Source organism: Hippocampus guttulatus, chromosome 4, assembly GCF_054856545.1.
Source record: "Hippocampus guttulatus isolate MCC_2025c chromosome 4, RoL_Hgut_1.0, whole genome shotgun sequence".
Lineage (NCBI taxonomy): Eukaryota > Metazoa > Chordata > Actinopteri > Syngnathiformes > Syngnathidae > Hippocampus > Hippocampus guttulatus.
This window is the reverse complement of record NC_141264.1, coordinates 7,902,596-7,924,143: the sequence shown is the minus strand read 5'-3', so window position 1 is coordinate 7,924,143 and position 21,548 is coordinate 7,902,596. Positions and strand designations below refer to the sequence as shown.

General features: G+C 41.2%; 1 protein-coding gene across 1 annotated transcript; it reads left to right on the top strand.

Annotated features, from left to right (window-relative positions):
• The first annotated feature begins 5,916 nt into the window (after positions 1-5,916).
• Positions 5,917-14,314, top strand: sspn (sarcospan (Kras oncogene-associated gene)). The gene is made up of 3 exons (XM_086109187.1): positions 5,917-6,219; positions 9,887-9,973; positions 13,097-14,314. The coding sequence occupies exons 1-3, from the start codon at positions 5,998-6,000 to the stop codon at positions 13,448-13,450; spliced, it is 663 nt and encodes a 220-aa protein (XP_085965313.1). The 5' UTR covers positions 5,917-5,997; the 3' UTR covers positions 13,451-14,314.
• Positions 14,315-21,548: the final 7,234 nt, after the last annotated feature.

The following is a 21,548-nucleotide window of genomic DNA, read 5'->3' as shown; positions in this document are numbered from 1 at the left end:
GTGTGCGTGTGTGTGTGTGTGTGTGTGCGTGCGTGTGCGCGTGCGTGCGTGCGCGCGTGTGCGTGTGTGTGCGTGCGTGCGTGTGTGAACGACAGCCACAGCCAGTGAGCAAACAGCTGGGGCCTAAAAATCATTTTGAGACTGTATTCATCTAAACAAGCACATTCTTGATGAGAGTTTCAAATGAAATCAATTAAGACGCCTTCGGGTCACGTATACTTTAAACATGACATCTCCACTTAGTTGTGTATATGGAAAAACAACCACCATAACGGGAAGTGACTTGTTGACACACTGTTTTTTCTGTCTAATGCACTAATGAACACTGTAGAAATACTGATTGGACTTCTTTATTTATGACCGCTTTATTTTCTCACGACGTTCAGAGAATACCCGTTTTGATAACTTGGCTATAAAACCAAGAGCCACCATAGGCTCAGTCTTTTATGCTATCTATCAAAATGTGTTGCTATAACCTTGCTTAAAACCCCCCAAAAATGATTTATTTGAAACGGCAGAACTTGTGGGGTTTTGGCTAGCATCAGATAACACAATCGCCAAAAACCATTCTTGGAAAAGACGTCAAACAATTCATGAATGGGAATAGTATCTTGCTTCTCTGAATCTTTGGTGGTATTGCCGTTAATTCTCCTTGGTTAAAGGGACCATGAATTGGGCTGAACTTGTCACTTTTGGAAAAATGATGTAAGCATCCATCCACTTTCTGACCTGCTTATCCTCACAAGGGTTGCGGGTGTGCTGGAGCCAGTCTCAGCTGTTTTAGGGCAAGTGGCGGGTTATACCCTGGACTGGTCTCCAGCCAATCGCACTGTACAAAAGGACAAACAACCATCCTCACTCACAATCACACCCAAAAGGGCAATTTAGAATTTTCAATCAACCTACCACAAATGTACAGTGTTTGCAATATGGGAAGAAACTGGAGTGCCCGGAGAAAACCCACGCAGGCATTGGTAGAACATGCAAAATCCACACGGTCCGATTTGTGAAACAAATTTTACTATCCATCTAACCATTTTCAATGTCGCTTATCCCGTTCAGGGTCACGGGGTGCTGGAGCCTATCTGAGGTGACTTTGTGCAAAAGGCGAACTAGACTTTTAACTGGACGCCAGTCAGTCAAAGGGCACATATAGAGATGGGCAACAACTCACATTCACACCATTACTGAGTGGGAACTGAACCGAATGTACCACAACAGTGACCATATCAAGCAAATGGTCCTAATGAAGTAAACACTCCTTTAAAGATTGTCAGCTGACGTTATCAATTACTCTTGCTTTGTTTCCGAAAATGGCGACATGATGGTGTTGCTGCTGCTGTTGTTGTTGTTGTTGAGCAACCTCCAACTGGGTCCCAAAGCGGCGCCTAAAGCCGCAGCGACCCGGGTACCTTCAGACCCAGTTGTCGGCTGTTGACTGGGAACTGTTCGTAGCCCGAAGGCACGCCCAACACCGCTTGGAGGACATTCCCGAGTTGGGCTGGTGTTGCTGCTCAATGCAGGAGCAGATCTATTTGAGTTCCCATGGGGCTCACCCACCCCAAAATCTGAACTACTACTATTTTCACAGAAAGCTGGGACATAGTAGTTTAAAAAACGAACATAAAATAAGTCAACAATATGTAATTGCTTTTCATTTCCTTCCCTTCACTGAAAGAGTGGTTTTATTGAATGAAATCATGAAATAAAGGCAAAGAACATCAGTGAAATCGGGTCATGCAAGTTAACGGCTGTTTAAAAACTCAAAGTAAAATTATGTTTCTGAACAGAATGAGTTGAAAGTGTCTTGCTTTTGTACAATATCTGTCATATGAATACTGTATATATTGTGCAGTGAATCGTTGGTTTACAACACTATTGGCATACATGTCAAGCTTTCTAGGACAAAGTGTTTGTAAATGGCTCTATATTAAGTATAAAATACACTATATTGCCGACAGTATTTGTTCATCTGCTTTGACTCGCATATGCACTTAAGTGACTCCCATTCTTAATCCATCACGTTGAATATGATGTCAGTCCAACCTTTGCAGCTTTAACAGCTTCAACTCTACTGGGAAACGTCTCCACAAGGTTCAGGAATGAGTTTATGGGAATTTTTGACCGTTCCTTCAGAAGCACATTTGTGAAGTCACACAGTGATGCTGGATGAGAAGACCACGCTTGCAGTCTTCACACTCTAATTCATCCTAATAGTGTTTCATTGGGTTTAGGTAAGGGCTCTGTGCGGGTTGTCAAGTTCATCCCCGTCTTGAGAGATTTTGCTTTGTGTACTTGTGGACTGACAAAAAAAAGCCCCAAAACAAAACAAAAACAGTGCCTTCCAATAGAAGCATGACATTTAATTCACAAAATAACAAACTTAAGTCTTTGCATAAGTCTACAGTATGAATACAAAGGGTGCATGGGCCTCAAACGTTGAACATGTGCTCCTCTTCATGCATACGTGCGTTCATGCGGTGTATTGTAACCATGGCAGCAGACCAGCTGTGTGCCTGAACACGTGCATCGCACTCCTGTATTGAGCTCAGCAAGCAGTGCAGTTTGTATACCTTCTTCGTCTTGTTTGTCTCCATTTCCTTTTTCTTCTCCTTATTAACAAAGTATCAAAAATGAATAAAATCGATTAATTATTTTTTCCCTATGTAGGCAAACAATAATTCACACCTATGAATAATTCAGGATCTTCAATTTAACTCTCATACATTTTTTTTGAATGTGTTGGAAAACCTAAGCAAGCACAGGGGGAACCTGCAAACTCTACATAGGAAGGCCAGAGGCAAGATTTTAAATCACAGACCTCAGTGCTAACCACTATTCCAACTACACTATGTTTGCAATGTATTCACAGGTGGAACAGATGCATGAACAACCATTCGGACTCACATTCACACATATAGTCAAGTTAGAGTACTCAATTAAATTAAAAGATGTCATGAATAAACACATACAGGACCCTAAATGAGTCACTAGATCAGCAATGGAAAATCTCAGGTTGTTTCCCATATTTATTTTATCATCTAATTTTTCTTATTTGATTTGTTTGTGTCAGAGCATGTGGCTCTTTTATGCAAGGCATGGCAAGATAAGGTAAGTTTCGTTGTGTGGACATTTCACGTACAAGACAATTCATGCTCTACATCAGGGGTCGGGAACCTATGGGTCGCGAGACAGGTGTGGCTCTTTCGATGATTGCATCTGGCTCGCAGATAAAACAAAATATTCTCGCCATCGATTTTTCACTGCTTATGTCCTGTTCAGGGCTGCAGTTGGCCGCAGGAGCAATTTTCATTGGATGATACTGGCCTACGTTGGGCGTTGCTGGGGAAACAGGTAAACGCCACCTTTTGAATCAATCGGTCATTAGCTCAAAGCTAATCCTTCGACGAAAAGAAAAAAAGATGACGAGTATGGTACACTTCAAGACGAATGGACCAAAGGATTCACCTTTGCGGAGAGAACAGGTTCTGCGGTGTGTCTAATTTGCAATGACAAAATACCATCGATGAAACGGTCGAATGTATGGTACGTGGTAATGTATGGTACGTTTGACACGTGCCATGCTACGTTCACATCAAAATACCCTGCGGGAGACAGCAAAAGGGAAGCATGCAAGCTACTGAGCAGGGTGCAAGCTAGCCAGCAGCAACTCCGCATATGGACCCGGCAAGATACCGGTAACTATAATCCCGCTAGCTTTGCTGGATCTTTAGCAATGGTGAGGAACGGAAAACCATTCACATTAATGTTGAGTATTATCACAAAATGATTTTAAAATACATTCAGAGGCTTATTATACTGGCATTTTGTTGAATTCGCTTTTAAAATACAGTTTCACTGAAATACATTTCCAAATATTTGGCTTTCATGGCTCTCTTAGTCAAAAAGGTCCCCGACCCCTGCTCTACATAAAACATTAAAAGCATGACAGAAAGAGAAACAGAATACTGTATCAAGACATTGCAAAAATCATAATGCAATCATCTAAAACACTTACTGTACATTAAAATGATTAAATGCAATTACATATCTGTCAAGATAAATTAAAACATAATGTGCAAATGGGGATTAAAACAAGTGGATGAGGGATGGATTCATGAGAATTGCTGCAGTAAAGAATGTTCTCAGCCATGATTTAAATGAACTGACAGTGTGAGCAGCCCTCGGGTACTCGGGGAGTTTGTTCTAAGGGTGACGAGCATATTAACTAAATGCTGCTTCATTTTCTTTGGCTCCAGTTTTGGGAACACACAATAGACCTGTTCTCGATGACCGCAGGGGCCTCGATGCTTCAAAGGTTACTAATGCAAATGGCATATAAAAAACTATTTTGGTTTAAGACCATTTAGAGATTTATAGATTTCCAGTGAGTCTTTGATTTAAGTACAGGTGTGATGTAATCCTGTTTCCTGGTGTGTGTAAGGACTCTGGTGGTAGATTTTTGGATCAGCTGCAGCTGCCTGATTTATTGATTATTTTTTTTCCATTAAGACCTACAAAGACATCATTACAGTCATGTACCCTATTGAAAATAAAAGCATGAACAGGTTTTTCTGTGTCTGGTTGACAAAGAAATGTAAAGTTGCGTGTCATTTGCAGAAATATGATAAAAGATGTGATACTACATAATCTGAGCAAGTAGCAGCATCAAGATATTCAATAGAAGTGGTCCAAGAATGGACCCTTGTGGAACCTCGCACATGATTCTTGATCGTTCAGATTAGTAGCAAGTAAGATTTTAACCAATTTAATACAGTGCCTGTAAATCCCACCCATGTCTGTCGAACAAAATGTGTGTCAAATGTAGCATTGATGTCTAGTGATAACAAGACAGTGATTTTGAGGGCATCATTATGCAGATGTATGTCATTCAAGATCCTAGTAAGTGCAGTCTCAGTAACGGGGTGTGGTCAAAATCTAGATTGAAATGCATGAAAGAGATTGTTTTGCATCCTAAAACTGTGAATCTGTTAAAAAAACACACACACACACACACATACACTTTTTGAGATTTTTCAGTGCTGTGGTGTGGTCGAAATCCAGACTGATATCCATCACAGATTATTTTGCAAAACTACCCCTTTTTTTACCATCAGAAACAGAAGATTCGATACAGTGCCCATAGTTAATTATTGTTGAAGCTTCCGGATTAGGCTTTTTTTGAAAGTGGTTTTATTACTGCAGTTTTCAGGCCATGAGAAACTATCCTGATGGAAGAGAATCATTTGGAGTAAGGCAATTAAAAACATTTTTGAAAAAATGTGAATTCAGCATTTCAAGACACCATGCTGTGCATGTTAATTTTCAAATAATTTCTTTCAAAGTTGTGTTACCCAGGAGGTGAAAATGTTCAAGATTAACTGGAGAATAAGATGGCACAAGTGACATTGTGATTTCTTTCCTGAAAGAGAGCCATTTACTTTTTGTCTTATCTGTCTTATTTTATCTGTGAAAAAGGGTGAAAAGTTTTTGCATGACATGTGGGACAACAGTTCGGAAGGGACTGATGCTGAAGACAACCTCTGAGAACAATGAATGTCTTGACAGCAGTGGAAAAACGGAAGCAATCACCTACTCACGCAAAAAGAAAACTTGTGACCTCCTCCCAAGTCTTCGCTGAATTAAGAAGCACATACTCATTCCTCACATAGCTTGAGTTCATGGCAGCACAGTGGTATGTTGGAATCCCCCTTTGAGACTTTCTGCCACCCTTCCCTACTCTTCCTTTCTTCCACTGTAAGCTGCCTGCTCTATATGTGGCACTGGAGCCGCTCGAGGAATCCATTCCAAATGTTTTCCATATTAGTTCAGCGCCTCCTCTGCTTCCAAATAGCAGCTATGGTGAGATGAGGCCTGGGCAGGGAGGGGAATAAGAGGTGGGGGCGGGAGGCCGACGGCGAGCGGGCAGCCAAGCTCGGCCGTTTTCAAACAGTGCCGAAAACAGTGGTGAGCACTGAGAGGTACAGATTGTGAGACATGGGCAAGAAAGGTTCCTCAGAGCACAGGGATGGCGGAAAGAGGAAAGAAGAGAGTGCAGCGGCGGACGACGACCGCAAGTGCAGAGTGTGCCGCTTCCCTCTGCTTGTGGCCCTGTCGCAGCTGCTCCTGGGGGTAGCCGTCACAGTGGTGGCCTTTCTCATGCTGGCCATCAGCCCTTCACTCCTGGCCAGAGAGACGCCACATTGGGCTGGGATCATTGTAAGCGCCGTCTTCGTGCTCACCTTCTGCATTCCTTGCATGGACGTTTCTGGTTTCTCGTTACTCGTGCATGTAAGGCAATGTGCCTCTGTTTTCACTGCATGCAAGTTGGCAGTGGTCCCACAGTACCTCACTCAACTGACAAAACACCGGTAGGATCACATTATAATATGAAGATTTAGTCGAAGTAGTTTGCATTGAACTGACAATGTCCAATGTCCAATCAAACCTGTGCTGTTTGATAAGGTAAGTGCGTAGTCCAATACAATCTTAGAAGTGAAGCATGCCACTTTGACCTTAAAGGGATACGAAAATTATTCGGCCATTTCCAGCAGTAAAAACTTAAATTGATAACGTCATTATTTTTCATGTACATTTATTTTACTTAAAAAAAAAGGGGTTAAAAATAATATTGCTCACCGCCATATTCAATCACACATCACTAGACAATAGTTACGTGTGTAAACACTGGACTACACTGTACAATCAGATACACACACACCAACTTAATTCATTTATACTAGTGTCAATTCTGAAAGAATAAAACCATAACATTTGCAGCCAATACTATGAAATAAGTCTACCAACAATATGTTGTGCCACGTGTTTGTGTGGCGGTGGCTTGGCCTCTCTAGTGTCGAGGTCACTGCCCTCCTCACTATACTGCGTTTCATAAACAACATAGCAGAATTTTGTTTCGAGGGATTTTGGCCTTGGAGTAAACCAGCTTTTGTCAAAGGATGTTGCTGGCTTTGAAGTGTATCTACATGTTTTGTTGGGAGAAAAATCCTTCAAAGTTCATCCAACAAAGTAGCCACATAAGGGAACACCACATTCCATGTGGTGTGACCGTTCCTCTCCTAGCCGACTCAAAAAAGGCCAGAGAGTTAAAGCAACGTCCTATATTGAGAAGATGAGCATCCATATAATTATACATGTAAACTAAGAAGAAGCCACACAGTCACTTGAGGCAAACTGAATGTCAGCATAATCAGCTGACGGCCAACTGCCACATTTGTTGCATATACAGTAGTAAGAGTATACACGTCGGCCACTTGCACAATGCAATAGTACCCAAAACAAAATCTGTGTAAAAATATTTTTACCCAGTAATGTTCCGTTTTGATTAACACTGTGAGGTTTATTATTGTTGTGAATGGGGGATGAAAAATAACTCCCTAACTTCAAATACTTTGAGGCTATGACGACATAAAGATTGCCTTTTTGAATGAGTGATATGAGTGTCCTGACAGGATGGAGAGTTTTTATATACTCTGGAGTTTGCAGCCAGATGTAAGATAAGTGATGTGTTGGTTAGGATACACATTTTTTTAATCACATGGGAAGTTTGATGAAAATAGTATGAAGAGACTTTGACCGAGAATTATTTCCACCTGGATTGATATGAGATCAATATCAATAAACTGGCAACCGGTTAACCCTGAAAACGATTGTTAGCTGATTAGGCTTCAAAACAAGGACACAATATCTGAAATGCTCTCAAATGTGTATATGACAGTGGCATTATCTGGCAGAAGGTTGATACAGCACCTCTATCTATTGGATGCGTTTCCCCACTCAACAGTTCATAACAAAAAAGTAAATTTGTTACGCTTAAAAAAAACACGCACACAATTTCATTTGCATTTCTGCAAACTAAAATGAACAATTTAAAAGTATTGCATAAATGTATATAAATGTATTTAGAAGAATTCATATGTATGTATTTCTTTATTTAAATAACGATAGCATGAGGGCTTACTTTACTTTGCTGATACATATTTTGTCAAACTTTCTTAATCGCTTTTAACTCTGATGATGTTAAACGTTAAATGTGTACCATAATAATTAGATTTAAAACTGCATTATGTTGACAACTGGCAGAATCCATACACTGTACCTCCAAAATCATCACTTTTCCAGAGACCCCCAAAACGGCAGAGTTGTTGAACCATTGTCTTTGCAATGTCAAAGAGAGCAAGCCATTTTCAACACTTTACTTGAGTAAATAATTTGTAAAAGTAACATCATTACTTTTTTCGTGAAAAAACATATGACATTTGCTGAATTAGAGGTCTCAGTTGGACGCTGGCAATATGCTATTTCTGGTGCCAACCTGTTTCTCACATCTATTTGTGTGTGTAAATGTGTTAAAGTGAGGCGTTAACTTTGTGCATGTTGTATGTTATAGGTGAAGGGGGCAGACGCTCCCAACCGGCTAACCGAACCAGTTTAGCTTGAAAGTTCACAAAACTAGCTTACCTGTGTCTGACAGATGTAAATATGATGTTGTGTCTCCAACTTTCAAGTCGCAAACCTTGGATGTTGCTGTTGGTAGAAAGGGCCGCTTGCACTATTGTGTGAATGAACACAGCTGGCTTACTTCCTGGCTAATGAAAGCGGCTCCAGTCGTTCTCTTCAAATTCAGTTCAGGAGAGGTGCACGCCGTCCTTGACATTGCGGAAGGAGAAATTGACCCACTGGAGTCCATGCAGAATATTGAAGCGTACAAAATATGTTTATCAGGAACTGCAAGGAGACCTCCACAGGTCGATGATGTCAAGTTTGCCAAGGTGATCATGGATCAACACTGCGAAGTGCGCACTGAGGCACTGCCTTCCACCCCGATTGTTCATGTGTGTCTATGTGAAGGGGGTGTTTTGATAAATACAATAAAGATAATGACAAAAATAATGCGTTCAGTAAATTGATTTCGACAGTGATTCAGAGAGTTCAATGCCCGCTGTTGTCATATTTTTTAATGAAATACAGTTCAATGACATCCATCCCACACATATCCCCAGAGCTCAGAATCTGTCTGCTTGCACCTCGATCAAATTCACCAAAATCGCATGACACCACCTGCACCACAACTTAGACCTGCTCCGAGCTGGTCTAAGGTCTACTGTAGTCTACTTTCGGTCACCATATGTTCAGGGGCACTGGGGGTATGTAAAAGATAAAACTCCGGTTTGCGCTTAGGATGGTGCTAATTCCCAAACACTGGCAACCGAACTTGCTTCAGCACGTAAACCACGCCGAGCAAATGTGCGCCATATATGAAAATAGTAAGTCACAGTTGAGTTGAGGCTTTCATAAGTTTTAGCCAAGCAAGTTGCAAGTCGTGAAAACAAACCACTCAAGATGTTTGCGAGTCCCAGTCATGTGATTTGACCTCTGCACCTCTGATGCAACTTTACCTATTGAAGTGCTTGAGGAGGGCATGTTTTCTATTTTCTTCAATAAATCAGGGTGCATTAAATTGAACAAAACAGCTTTTGTGGATGATTCGGCCCTATCTTAGTGGCCTGTCGAAAACATCTCTGGTCATCAGCATCCCGAGTTAGCGAATCCAAGTGAAAAACACTGACGTCATCAAAAACTTTCCAGAGACTCTTGGTGAGTGCTTAAGACCCCGGGAATAACCGTAAAACAAGATGCTGCATGTTAGTCACAAGACAAACTGCGGTGTGGAAAGAAAGACTGTGTCTGTGGCAGTGAGAGAGTCATGTAATCAATGAATATGCAGTGTGTTAGTGGCAGCCGTCAACATGTGAGCAAAACAATGTGTTGGGCTTTAGGGCCCAAAGCAAACGCACGCACAACATTATCAACTTTAAACGTGATTAAAACTAATGAAGCTGTGGTGGCTGTATTGTTTTTGCAGCTCTGTTTGGTTGCCATTGTGGGATTCATCCTGTACTGTGTCACCTATCACCCAGATGAGCGCTCAACAGTGCAGTTCATTGTCAAGGTGGGTCTACACTGTGCATGAGTAAACGGGACGGATTCATGTTGACAGTCAATGAGGTCCTCTAATTCCATCACAAGATTGGAAATGGCATCGCGGAGATTGGGCTACGTTGAGCCAGCCCTTGTTGCTAAGAAAGCATTTTTAAAAATGATGATGTGACTAAATGTTTAGGGATAAAATTCCATTAAGTGGAACCAATGGAAAGTAAGAAGGGGGAGGAAGGGAGAGGTGGAAGGAGCGGAAACAAGGTATAGCGCTACAGGCAATCTAAGGGAGAACGGGAGGAGGCAAGGCTGGGGGATGTCGAGAGTCCTCTGCTCAACCTGACCCATGCATATGCTGAGTTTTTTTTCTACAAACTATATCACCAGAACTGTATGGTCACACTCAATCTGCCTGTTTGTGGGGGGCTGAGGAAGGTTTGGGGTTGGGGGCGCGGCATTCTGAAATATCTATCCTGAAGTCAGTCTGCTTTAAAAAAAAAAACAACAACAACCTGAAACTGCCTCTCCGTCGTGATCCTGAAAACTCAACCTAGCACAGTCACCCCTACCAAACAGAGACGATGACTCCGGGTTTTTTTTTTCTTTTGTCTGCTATGGATATAACTTCCCGGAGTCGTTTTCATTCACCAGACAATGTATGCAATTGCAATCGTAAAGTAGATCACATCAGTCTATCACAGTGCGGTATGACCTAGCAAGAGTTCTCGATTCATCAGTCATCTCTTGTTTGTGCACACATAGAAGACTTTTCATGAAGGTTCTATTCATTGAGTTTAAAGAATTTATTAAGAAATATTGCAAGAAGGCCACATAACAAATGCATTATGTATATAATGTATATATGTGTGTGTGTGTGTGTGTGTGTGTGTGTGTGTGTGTGTGTGTGTGTGTGTGTGCAGTTCGTGTTAAAAACTGTTGTAATATTTTGTCAAAAGTATGAATCCTAATGTAATGTTGAGACTATGCAACAAAGAACCAAAATGCCCAAAACAGCATTACAGTAAAACCACTATAAACTACTCATGGTAATACAAGAGCTGCTTCAAATATTTCATTTTACCAAGGTGGGTATAGAAAATGAATGAAGGGAAGTATCTGCAGTCAACAGACCCGTGTGTCAACTTTTTGTAAAAAAAGTTTTTGAAAAAATCTATTGGGAATGTCTTCTTTAAAGTTGAAACATGCATGCAGCGAAGGGAAGCAACCACCAGGCAACGCTTCTTTCCGTCGCCAAATGCTCAGTCAAGCAATGAAACAGTTGTTGATCCCTTCCCCGTGACCGCGCCCCCCCCCCCCCCCTTCTAGCCGGCTATGCTTCACATTTCACGGCTGTTCCAAACTTAGCAAGAATGCCATTTGGAATCAAGCGGCGCTCATCATCTTGCATAATTCCATAAGAAGGATGTAAGTGAGCGCAAACACGCCAGCGAATAAAGGCTGCAGTTATGTAAGTGATGGATTAAGATCAAACTTCAGTGTTGCTGCACTTGTGAAATTGCATGAACGTCATAAAGTCATTGTCACATTGTACAACTGTATTTTTAGATAGTGGCGGTCACTCAAAACACACACACACACACACACACACACACACACACACACACACACACACACACACACACGCACACATGCAAAACAGGAGGCAGGTCTCCTGATCTGAGGGTTAGGTCTTGCCCTGTGGAATTATGGGTAATCTCTTTGAAATCAATCCGCAACAGGCACTGAGCCAGCACGCCTGTTTAGTTTACCTGTTCAGTTTGACTTCTCCTGGTTAATCATGAGACGAGGAGACTGAAAACAGAGGAAACATATGCAACCGTACCCTTTATGCAACGGGGAATAATTATAAGTCTCGACTGGAGTACATTTTGCATACATTTTGTGGGGGGTCATTTTAGGTCACGTGCCATTTTATAATATGCGAAAGCCATGTCCTTTGAGGTCATGGTGAAGATAATCTTTGGCCACGAAATCGTTCACCTTTTTATCGCAAGAGAACCTCACCACGCAATAGCAACAGCCTGCAAACAACATACTACGAATTGCAAATCCCTCACAAAAGTCATGTGAATGAATGCTGTTTGATAGATAAATGCAGAAGATATTTCGACCATAGAGCTGGTTCGTACACTAAAGCTTGAATGCGTCACCACGTTCTATTTAAATTGTAAATTCAGTCGCATCAGAACTAATGGATGTGTCATAAATTCTTTACGGCAACGTAGCACACCAGTATTTTTCTGTCAATTAAATATCCTTTGGTCTTGCAGAAAGAAAAAAAAAAGCTGTTGTCACAAATTGCGCTCGTTGATTGATTTAAAATATTTTGCTACGGTGCTATAATTCGACGCAGTCGGAAAACTAGTGGAAGAACAATAAGATCTCCAAACTGCCAGCCAAGCTGAAATAATTCCAAGCAAAGAAACGCATGGAGCCCTGACGAATAGATCACAGCGTATTCTGTGAAATACTAGATAACATTCAAAAGGGGCTGTGAGCATAACAGAAATGAAATCACAGCAATGTGACTGATATTTGAAGCTCATTGCTTTTTCTGTCCAAGATCAGGCCGTTGGTCTTTCAGTAAAAAGTCCATCCGTTCATTTTCTTTGGCGCTTATTCTCACTGGTGTTGCAAGTGAGCTGGAGCCTATCCCAGCTGACTTTGGATGAGGTGAATGACACCCTGGACTGGTCGTCAATCAAACGGTGGGGCACAAAGTCAACAAAAAAATGGGCAATTTAAAGTTTTCAAATAACCTTTGGAAACATGGGAAGAAGTCAGAAATAAACTATGCAAGTACAGAGAAAAACCTACACACTGCTCTGCCCCGAACAGTGTGTTGGGGCCCCGAACCTCAGAACTGTGCGACGGGCCTGTTCAGCACTAGTCCAGGGGCGGAGTTACATGGTGCCCAGGGGTGGGTCATACACATGCTTGTGAATTTGTCTGTTCAGCTTCTTGCTGGAGAACAGCGAGTTCGGCAAAACATGCGGCAACACTCATCAATTGGACATGTGCATTCAATAACGCCCCCGATATGAACACGCATCGCTCAGCATTCGCACAAGAACAATATTGATCATACAGGATGTGACACTTCTCTTCCTGCCCACAGCTCCTGTACTTTACCTTGTGTGTCCTCGGCCTGGTCATATCCACATTGGTTATGGCTTTTGCCGGATACCACCACGCGCAGATCAGCAGCTTCAGCTGCCTGCCCACCGCCGAGGCCTGCGTGTGCACGTTGGACCCCCGTGACCCCATAGCTCGCACTTTCACCTACGAGGGCGTCCGCGACTGCCAGGATATCACCGAGACGCTGGCGCTCTACCATTTGCTCCAGATTGTGCTGAACCTGGTCCAGGCCTTCTTCTGCGCTGTGGGCGCCTTCATCATGTGGAAGCACCGCTACCAAGTCTTCTTCTCCGGCCTTCAAATCGGATCCTTCCGGCGGTGGAACAAGGCTTAACAAGATGACTCAGCAGATCACAGGGGACACGCCAACTTTGGCTCTTTCGCGTGATGTCTTGCCCATCTCGTGTGGTAATTGTGTGATGTATAAAATGCATTTTTGTACCACTTTTGTATGTCGCAACTGGTGAGCAGGGTCATTTGCTTCAGAAGTGTCATCAAATTAAACAGGCAAGCACGCATTTAGGAAGAGATTTCAAATCTCTGAGTTATTCCATCACAAGCAAGTATGTGCTCTAAATGCGTTTGTATTGCAGAGCGTAATGCACAAGATGAAAATGGCATGTAATGTGCTCAACCTCGTGAAAAAAATCACTTTCAGTGTTGACTTTCTTAGAGCCAGCCCGCTTAGTGTATCGCTAACAGACTATTTTTATGTTCTGGTGAAAGTCTTTCCATTCTGCAAACCGAGGCAAAACCGTGCATGAAAATCAGTGTCTTGCTTTTAATTTATTGTTTTGCAGCCCAAGAGTCACATTACTTCATTTTCAGTGGCATGTGGTTCATTTTCTATGTGTAAGATGTTGAAGTGTTGAAGCAAATGACAAAAGTAAAAAAAAACAATACTTCCCCCACCAATTGCATGGTTTGTAACTTGCAGTGCTGCGATCATTAACTTTTATGAAGACACTGACAGGCTACAACATTTAAGTAAACTTCTCCAACAAAAGAAAAGAGCTTTCATTTTCAGGAAGAGGTATTCATTTAATAATGTGGGGGGTTTTTTTCATATTTTATTTTATACAGAACATTATACTTCCATTGCTTATTTAGCTTTATTGGAGCATTACGGGCTCTCTGTACTAAGCCAGAGCAAAAATCACAATCATACTGTTTGTGTCAAATGAATATATTTTGACTATTTTGGCTCACGGGTATTATTTTTGATACTTACTGAACTCTTGTAACGGGAAATGGAAAATATACAACATGAGCAACATCAGCACACAGCAACAGTTAATTTTCTTCGCGTCGGGTTCCGAATTCCACTTTGGAACAGAGAGGAGCGTGCCAGGCCACCAACATGACTCATTGTCTGCAGAAGTCCAATTAAAGTACTGCGGTCACAGAGAGAGACGGGACGATGCAGATGAGGGGTGGGGAGGGAGAGAAAAGGGGTACTCTGACAGGCAGCGGGACAGGAACAAGCAATGTATGCGTTTGTGTGCATGAGGTGGAGAAAGGCAATAAATAAAAATAAATTCAACCTGAATTAAATAAATACATATGAATAAAAAAAATACTTCAAATTAAATCACAATCTAATCTAAATCAATAAAATTTCCCACCTGAATATCTTGCAAGCCGATTCTAAAAATAGCTGATCAGTGATGGAACATTTTGAATTCCTCGGAATGTTGTAGATGCGATCATTAAAAAAGTGAACACTGGCAGAGATTTACAGAAACCATGCTGATATGTTTCCAAATCATTGTGGCAAATCATTAGCATGATCGGTGTCTTCACATAAATGGTCATCATTAATGCTTAATGACACATAATGCTAACATTATTACTTAAAGGTCATTTGAGCAAATGTGTTATTTCAGAAGCGTGCATGAAACTGGTCACATGAAAGAGTCTCTTAGCTGAAAAAGGCTCGGTGAATTGATCGGGTAGAAATTGAGAAGGTAATTAATAGACTTACTTTCACCGATATATTGGCTAAAATGGATCAATGACCGCCCTTATTTCGGGCATTTTGCCAACTCCTTTACAAGCGCTGCAGAGGGCGTGACAACATATTCAATTAATGGTAATCAGGGCTTCTGTGGTGGTTGTGGCGTATCGTCAGAGTAGAATGAGACTGGAGACAAATTCCTGCCTAATGGCTAGCTGGATTCTGCCACAAAGTTTCATTACAACATCCACCTTCAAGTGTAGCGTAGAGTCTTCAGAATTACAAGTCCCTCTTTGCTGTTAGTTTCCGACCGTACCGAATGATGTTTTCGGATTCCAAAAACGCAAGCTCGGACATAGTGCGGTTCCGAAAATATGAAAGAAAATCGCACTGACAAAGTATAAACTGAAATCACCTGTCACACAAGGTGCCAGCAAAAATAACGCGTGAAACCAAAAGCGCTTGAAAAGGCAAGGTTCAATTGGACACCTAAACAAAATATCCAAAAGTCCAATAACATGAAAATAAAGAGAAATACTAGAACAGGGGTGTCAAACTCATTTCACATTTTGGGACGCATACAGCCTCGGTAGATGTCAAGTGGGCCGGACCATTAAAATTATACTATGTTCTGCTATAAATAACCAAATTTGGTCTATAAATTTGGTAAAGTGAAGCACAAGAATATTCGGAAAATGTTACAAAATATGTCATGAAACACTTTAGATTTCCTTAGACAAATGTGCAATTTACTTTTATCATTCACATACATGCATTGCGACTGATCGCACTGATTGTACAAAGGCACAAAACTTTAACAAGTAATTGGTATTGAAAAATATAGTAATCTTAAAATTAAGATTAAATGAGATTTATAAAGAAAGGAATTTTTAAACTATTTACACATGTGAATATAAAATCTAAATGTAATCACTGCCTACACTTTACAAACTAAGGAGAAAACAGTGTGCCCCTAGCAGATAATCCATAAATTGCATCTAATTAAGAATATGAATTCCGTGTCTTTTATGCATTTTTTTTCACTCTTAAATTATCCTGTGGGCCTGATCGAACCTCTTCAGGGGCCGGTTCCGGCCTGCGGGCCGTATGTTAGACACCCCTGTACTAGAACAACAAAAACCACAAGGATCTATGAACAAAAAGAAGAGCAACTATGGCTGGTATCGAGAGTTCTAGACAAGCACACTTGAAGCACAAATAGCAAGCAAGGTCAATAATCCAACAAGGTGTAGCAGAAGTCGTAGTCCTGAAATACAAGGCTGGGCTTGATGGGGAAATGAGGCACAGGTGCACCTGCTGGAGAGAAACGCCCTTCACTCCAGGTGGACCTGGAACACAATCAAGAACATGACATTCGCTACGTAAAGGTTGACCGTGTATATATTTTTTCAAGGCAAGGAAGCTTTGTTTGTATCGCACATTTCATCTATAAAGTAACTCAATGTGCTTCACGTAGTTAGAAATACAACATTGAAAGGCATTTACCGCAAAATAAGTGAAGACATTCGCAATCGATGCCCACTGATGTCATTGCAACGATCATTGCCTCTCTCCTTCTTCCATGTAATAGTCTACGCACATCACAGTTGCGCATATCCGTTGCGCACTACGCATGTACTGTGTTTAGGGCGCACTGGCCCTGTAAGTTGCTAACAACTCAGATGTGCAAAGGAAAAATCCTTGAGCAACTTAATAGAGTGACTTTCTTCAATATCAGCGCTGCTTTCAAAGCCTGAAACCAAATGTATGACTCTCGTGTGACTTCAGCGAGAGACAATGTGACCTCTGTTCCAACTCACATGTATTTGACGCTGATCGTAACAGTTAATTCAGACGTGACAAGTATGACTTCTCATAGCAAATGAGCTGCAGTGTTTCCTCCAAGATTGTCCTGTTGTGGCAAGTCATCAGCACTGGCGTGTTGGAAATCAGTCTCGGAACGACCGGTACCTGAGTTGGGAGGTGGGGATGGACAGCTGGACACACGTCTATTTTAAACCATATGTTCAACAACAAAAATAGTCTACAAACCCAATTCCAATGAAGTTGGGACAAACATAAATAAAAAGAGAACACAGTGATTTGCAAATCATGTGCAACCCATATTTCATTGAATACATGACAAAGACAAGATATTTAATGTTCAAACTGAGAAACGTTACTGGTTGAGCAAATAATCATGAACCTAGAATTTATTTCTGCAATACATTCCAAAAAGTTGGGACGAGGTCATGTGTACCACATCACCTTTTCTGATTTTATATTTAATATTCGTTTGGGAAGTGAGGAAACTAATTCTTGAAGTTTTGTAGGTGGAATTTTTTCCCGTTCTTGCTTGATGTAAAGGTTCACCTGTTCAACACATCAGGGTCTCCGTTGTCGTATTTTACGCTACATAATGCACCACACATTTCAATGGGAGGCGGGTCTGGACTGCAGGCAGGCCAGTCTAATCCTGGAGAATGTGGTTAGGCATTGCCTTGCAAAACTAAGCAGGCACGTCAATGACAAAGCTGCAGCTTGGATGGCGGCATATTGTGGCGCTCCCCAGGGAGTGAGGAACAATTGCACTTAAATTTTCTAAAGCAGAAGAACAAGCTTACCTTTTTCACACCCACACAATGACAAGTGTTGGCAAGTCATTAGTCAACATGTTATGCACAATCACGGTGTCACATCAGTACTAAAATTATCATTGTAAACTGGAGAAAATACGAGTAAATGATGAAACAAGTCAACCAATGACTGAAGAAATAATTGTCACAAAACATGCATTTGAACACTACTTACAGCGTTTGTGCCTCAAAGTGGCGACGGTACAATATATTTCTCCAAAAACCTGTATGAGTAAGTTACCTATGCCGTTGGCACTAACACAGCCCCATACCATCATCACATGGCTTTTGAACTTTGCATCCATAACAGTCCGAATGTTTTTCATGCTCTTTGCAAATTCGCAAAAACAATTTGAAATGTGGACCACAGAACACTTTTCCATTTTGCATCAGTTCATCTTAGATGAGCTCAGGCCCGGGAAGTCGGTGGCGTTGCTTGGTATTGCTGATAAATGGCTATTGCTTTGCATAGTAGAGTTTTAACTTGCACTTACTGATGTAGTGCTGAACTGTATTTACTGACTGGTGAATGGTGCTGATATCCTTTTCACATCAATGTCGGGTATTTTTGTACTTATTTTTTGTTTGTTTGTTTTTGTTTTTTTGATGCAGTGCCATCTGAGGGATTGAAGGTCACTGACATTCAATGTTGGCTCTCGGCCTTGCCTTGCCGCTTACACGCAGTGATTTCTCCAGATTCTCAGAACGTTTTGATCTTAAGGAGCATAGATGATGAAATCCCTAAACTCCTTGCAATTGTACATTATTGTCCTGTTTGACTATTTTCTCACGCAGTTGTTGGCAAAGAGGTGAACGTCGCCCCATCGTCGTTTGAGAATGACTGAGCAATTCAGCGAAGCTCTTTTTATACCCAATTATGGCACCGACCTGTTCCCAGGTAGGCTCTTCCCCTGTGAGATGCTCCAAACAGGTTGAACCTGTTGGTTTCTTATATCTGAGACAATTTTTTTTCTTTAGGTTGTTATTTACCTTTTCATGTTTTGGCGGACATCTTTCGCCTTCTTCATGATGGCATGTGACTTGTCTTCATCAGACCATTTTCCAAACAGGTGTTTGATTTATTTTTTGCCACCTGTCCCAACGTTTTCGGAACGTGTTGCAGCCATAAAATTCTATGTCAATGATTATTTGCAAAAAAAACAACAACAACAACAACAACAATCAGATGTGTTAGTTAGAATGTTAAATATCTGGCCTTTGGAGTGTATTCAATGAAATATAGATTGGGCATGATTTGCAAAACATTGTAGTCTGTTTTTAATTTATGTTTTTACACAACGTTCCAACTTCATCGAAATTGGGTTTGTACATTAAAATAATGAAATGCGCATTATGGTTGACGCTACAAGGGCTGGCACCTTTGTGCTTGTGCTGTTTTGTGGTCATGACACATCATGTGAGGACAAAAGGCTTAGACACAGCAAGTCACATGCCTGTCATCACGGGGGCATGCTTATTTATAAAGGACACTGAGAAGGAACCTTCCGCCCTCCTGAACAATCAAATGTAAGGTCACATGATATTTTAAGACAAAAACATTGCAGAATGTTGCTTCGGGTGACCCGTGATACAACTGTGATTGTCTAAATGGAAAACACAGACTTCTGTTGCACAATTTGACAAAAGGCCTCAGTGTGGAACCAGCGATGGCCAGTGTTCAAATCTCAAATCTTGGCCTTCCTGTGTGGAGTTGTTCCACTCAACTTCCTCCCGTGTTGGATATTTTCCACATTGGCACGACATGATTCTTCATACCAAAAACACACGTTAGGCTCAGTGGAGAGTCTAAATGATTACAATTATAAGCAATGGCACTCACATGGGACCCTAATGAGGAAAAGTGCTCTAGTAAACAAAATATAAAATATTTACACAGTAAATGCATACATGTACACTGTCAATGAAATATATAGTCTAGCCCAAAATATTTTCATTGTCGTCTGCAAAACCTTAAAAAGGGGGTAAAAACATGGAATCACATTGTTTCTCATAATTTGGTCCTCTCTTTTCATTTCAAAGACAGGCATTTTCTTTGCATTCAGTCTCACAAAATTAGCTACACTTGCACAGTCAATTGATATGCACTTGTACGTTTAGTACTGTATCACGACAATTCACAATTGCGTTGTATCATACACTTTGGTGGACATCACTAAATCATATGAATTAATCAATGTATTTTTTTTTTAAAGGAGCACATTTATTTTAACTATTATAATTAGTTCACAGGTGACTGTGACATGCTCACATGTATGTTTGAACGTATTGATAAAATATAGACAACCAAATAAATAAATAAATAAATAAGCAGTTTTCCCCATGATGCCGCCCGGGCATTAATTTGCGCACATTTGAACATATTTTGCAAGTACATTCAAATGTGTTTGCCAGTCAAAAACGTTTCCGCCACATTGGCAAATTCAAGCTTCCGGACGAACATGCTTATGGTGCGTATCATACTTTTATTGAAGAAGAAAAAAAAAGTGAAGAAATGATTTTTCTTTCGCAGCCCTCCCACATACAGCCCATGGAAAGAAGAAAATCCCAGTCGCGTGCCAGAACATGCTTTTGTCAAAATACCCCGAGGTTGGAGAATTTACGAAAAAATTCCACGCAGTATGCTTTGTCACACAGAAATCAAGCCTGTTTTTTGCTCGCCGCACTACCGAAACGCTTTCACGCACACTACTGAAACACGCTCGCATACAGTACATGACTGACATTTGTTCTAATGGACCACAGAAACACTCAACACACTACAAAAATGCCCTCTCACATAAACGGCTGAAACACTCTCACACATCATAGTGAACCACGCTCATATATCGAAACAAACCTTGAAGTGATGTGTGTGAGAACGTTTCAGTTGTGTGTGAGGGAGTCCTGAATGATATCCTTGACAGATACTTCACCTCACATGCTTTTTCTCTCCGACACCACCTCATTCAGTGATTGCTGCACTTTATTCGTCTTGTCGACGCAATAACAGCTGCTCACTAAAGTGTCTCCGCGTGGGCTAAATTTAATGGCTGTCACGGGCAGCAGGAGCAGAGACAGGCCTGCTGGTGTAAACAGCAAAGCGAAGCCAAGAGGGGAGGGGCGAGACGGGACGGGGTTCCCTGCAGGAGCAGGCGGGACAGGATTGTGGGATGCGTTCATCTTCTGGGTTACACAAGGACAAACCTGAAGATGGTGAAGCATTTTTGCTGCGTTGGATTAGCAACGCAAGCGTCACGTCATGTTGTAGAAGCACACGCTAGAAAATTTAGCAAGTAAAACATGTCGAATGTTTTGTTTCAAATATATTGTCATTACCTGGTACATGGAATTGGAGCAAAATAAATATCTTAATGAAGGATTACTGTTGGAGCCATACAGACTGACTGACGTCAAATGGGTTGAGGGAGTTCGCGAAAGTGGACATAATCCACGCTGGGATGCACCCAACCTCCTCGTTGTTGTTATTAAATAATTGAAATTGGATTAATCCAGGGTCAGTTTTGAACAACGACAAAGTTTTGAACAATATCATATCAGTGTAAAAAAAAAAGAAGTTCATTTTAAAACACATCCAGACATTAAAACATTGACGATCACCATTAACTCTGACGATGAATGATTGACGTACAGGATGTGATTCAACTGTCAACAAGAGTAAAAATAAGTTTACTGCTTGTAAAGTGAGCTGCTTCACATAAAGACTGAACCAAGCCAGGCTAAGACAAACTGGAAGCAGCCAGGGCAGAAATGCTTGCTGCTCTTCCAAGTTCCATTTTTGGTCCTATGCTCATCAGTACACGAGACGTTTTGTTTTTCCT

Excerpts from the sequence above, each read along its gene's own strand:
- sspn (XM_086109187.1), top strand. The coding sequence starts at position 5,998 with ATGGGCAAGAAAGGTTCCTCAGAGCACAGGGATGGCGGAAAGAGGAAA. Across the intron at positions 6,220-9,886 it reads CACATTGGGCTGGGATCATT|CTCTGTTTGGTTGCCATTGT; the intron begins GTAAGCGCCGTC and ends TTGTTTTTGCAG. Across the intron at positions 9,974-13,096 it reads CAGTGCAGTTCATTGTCAAG|CTCCTGTACTTTACCTTGTG; the intron begins GTGGGTCTACAC and ends TCCTGCCCACAG.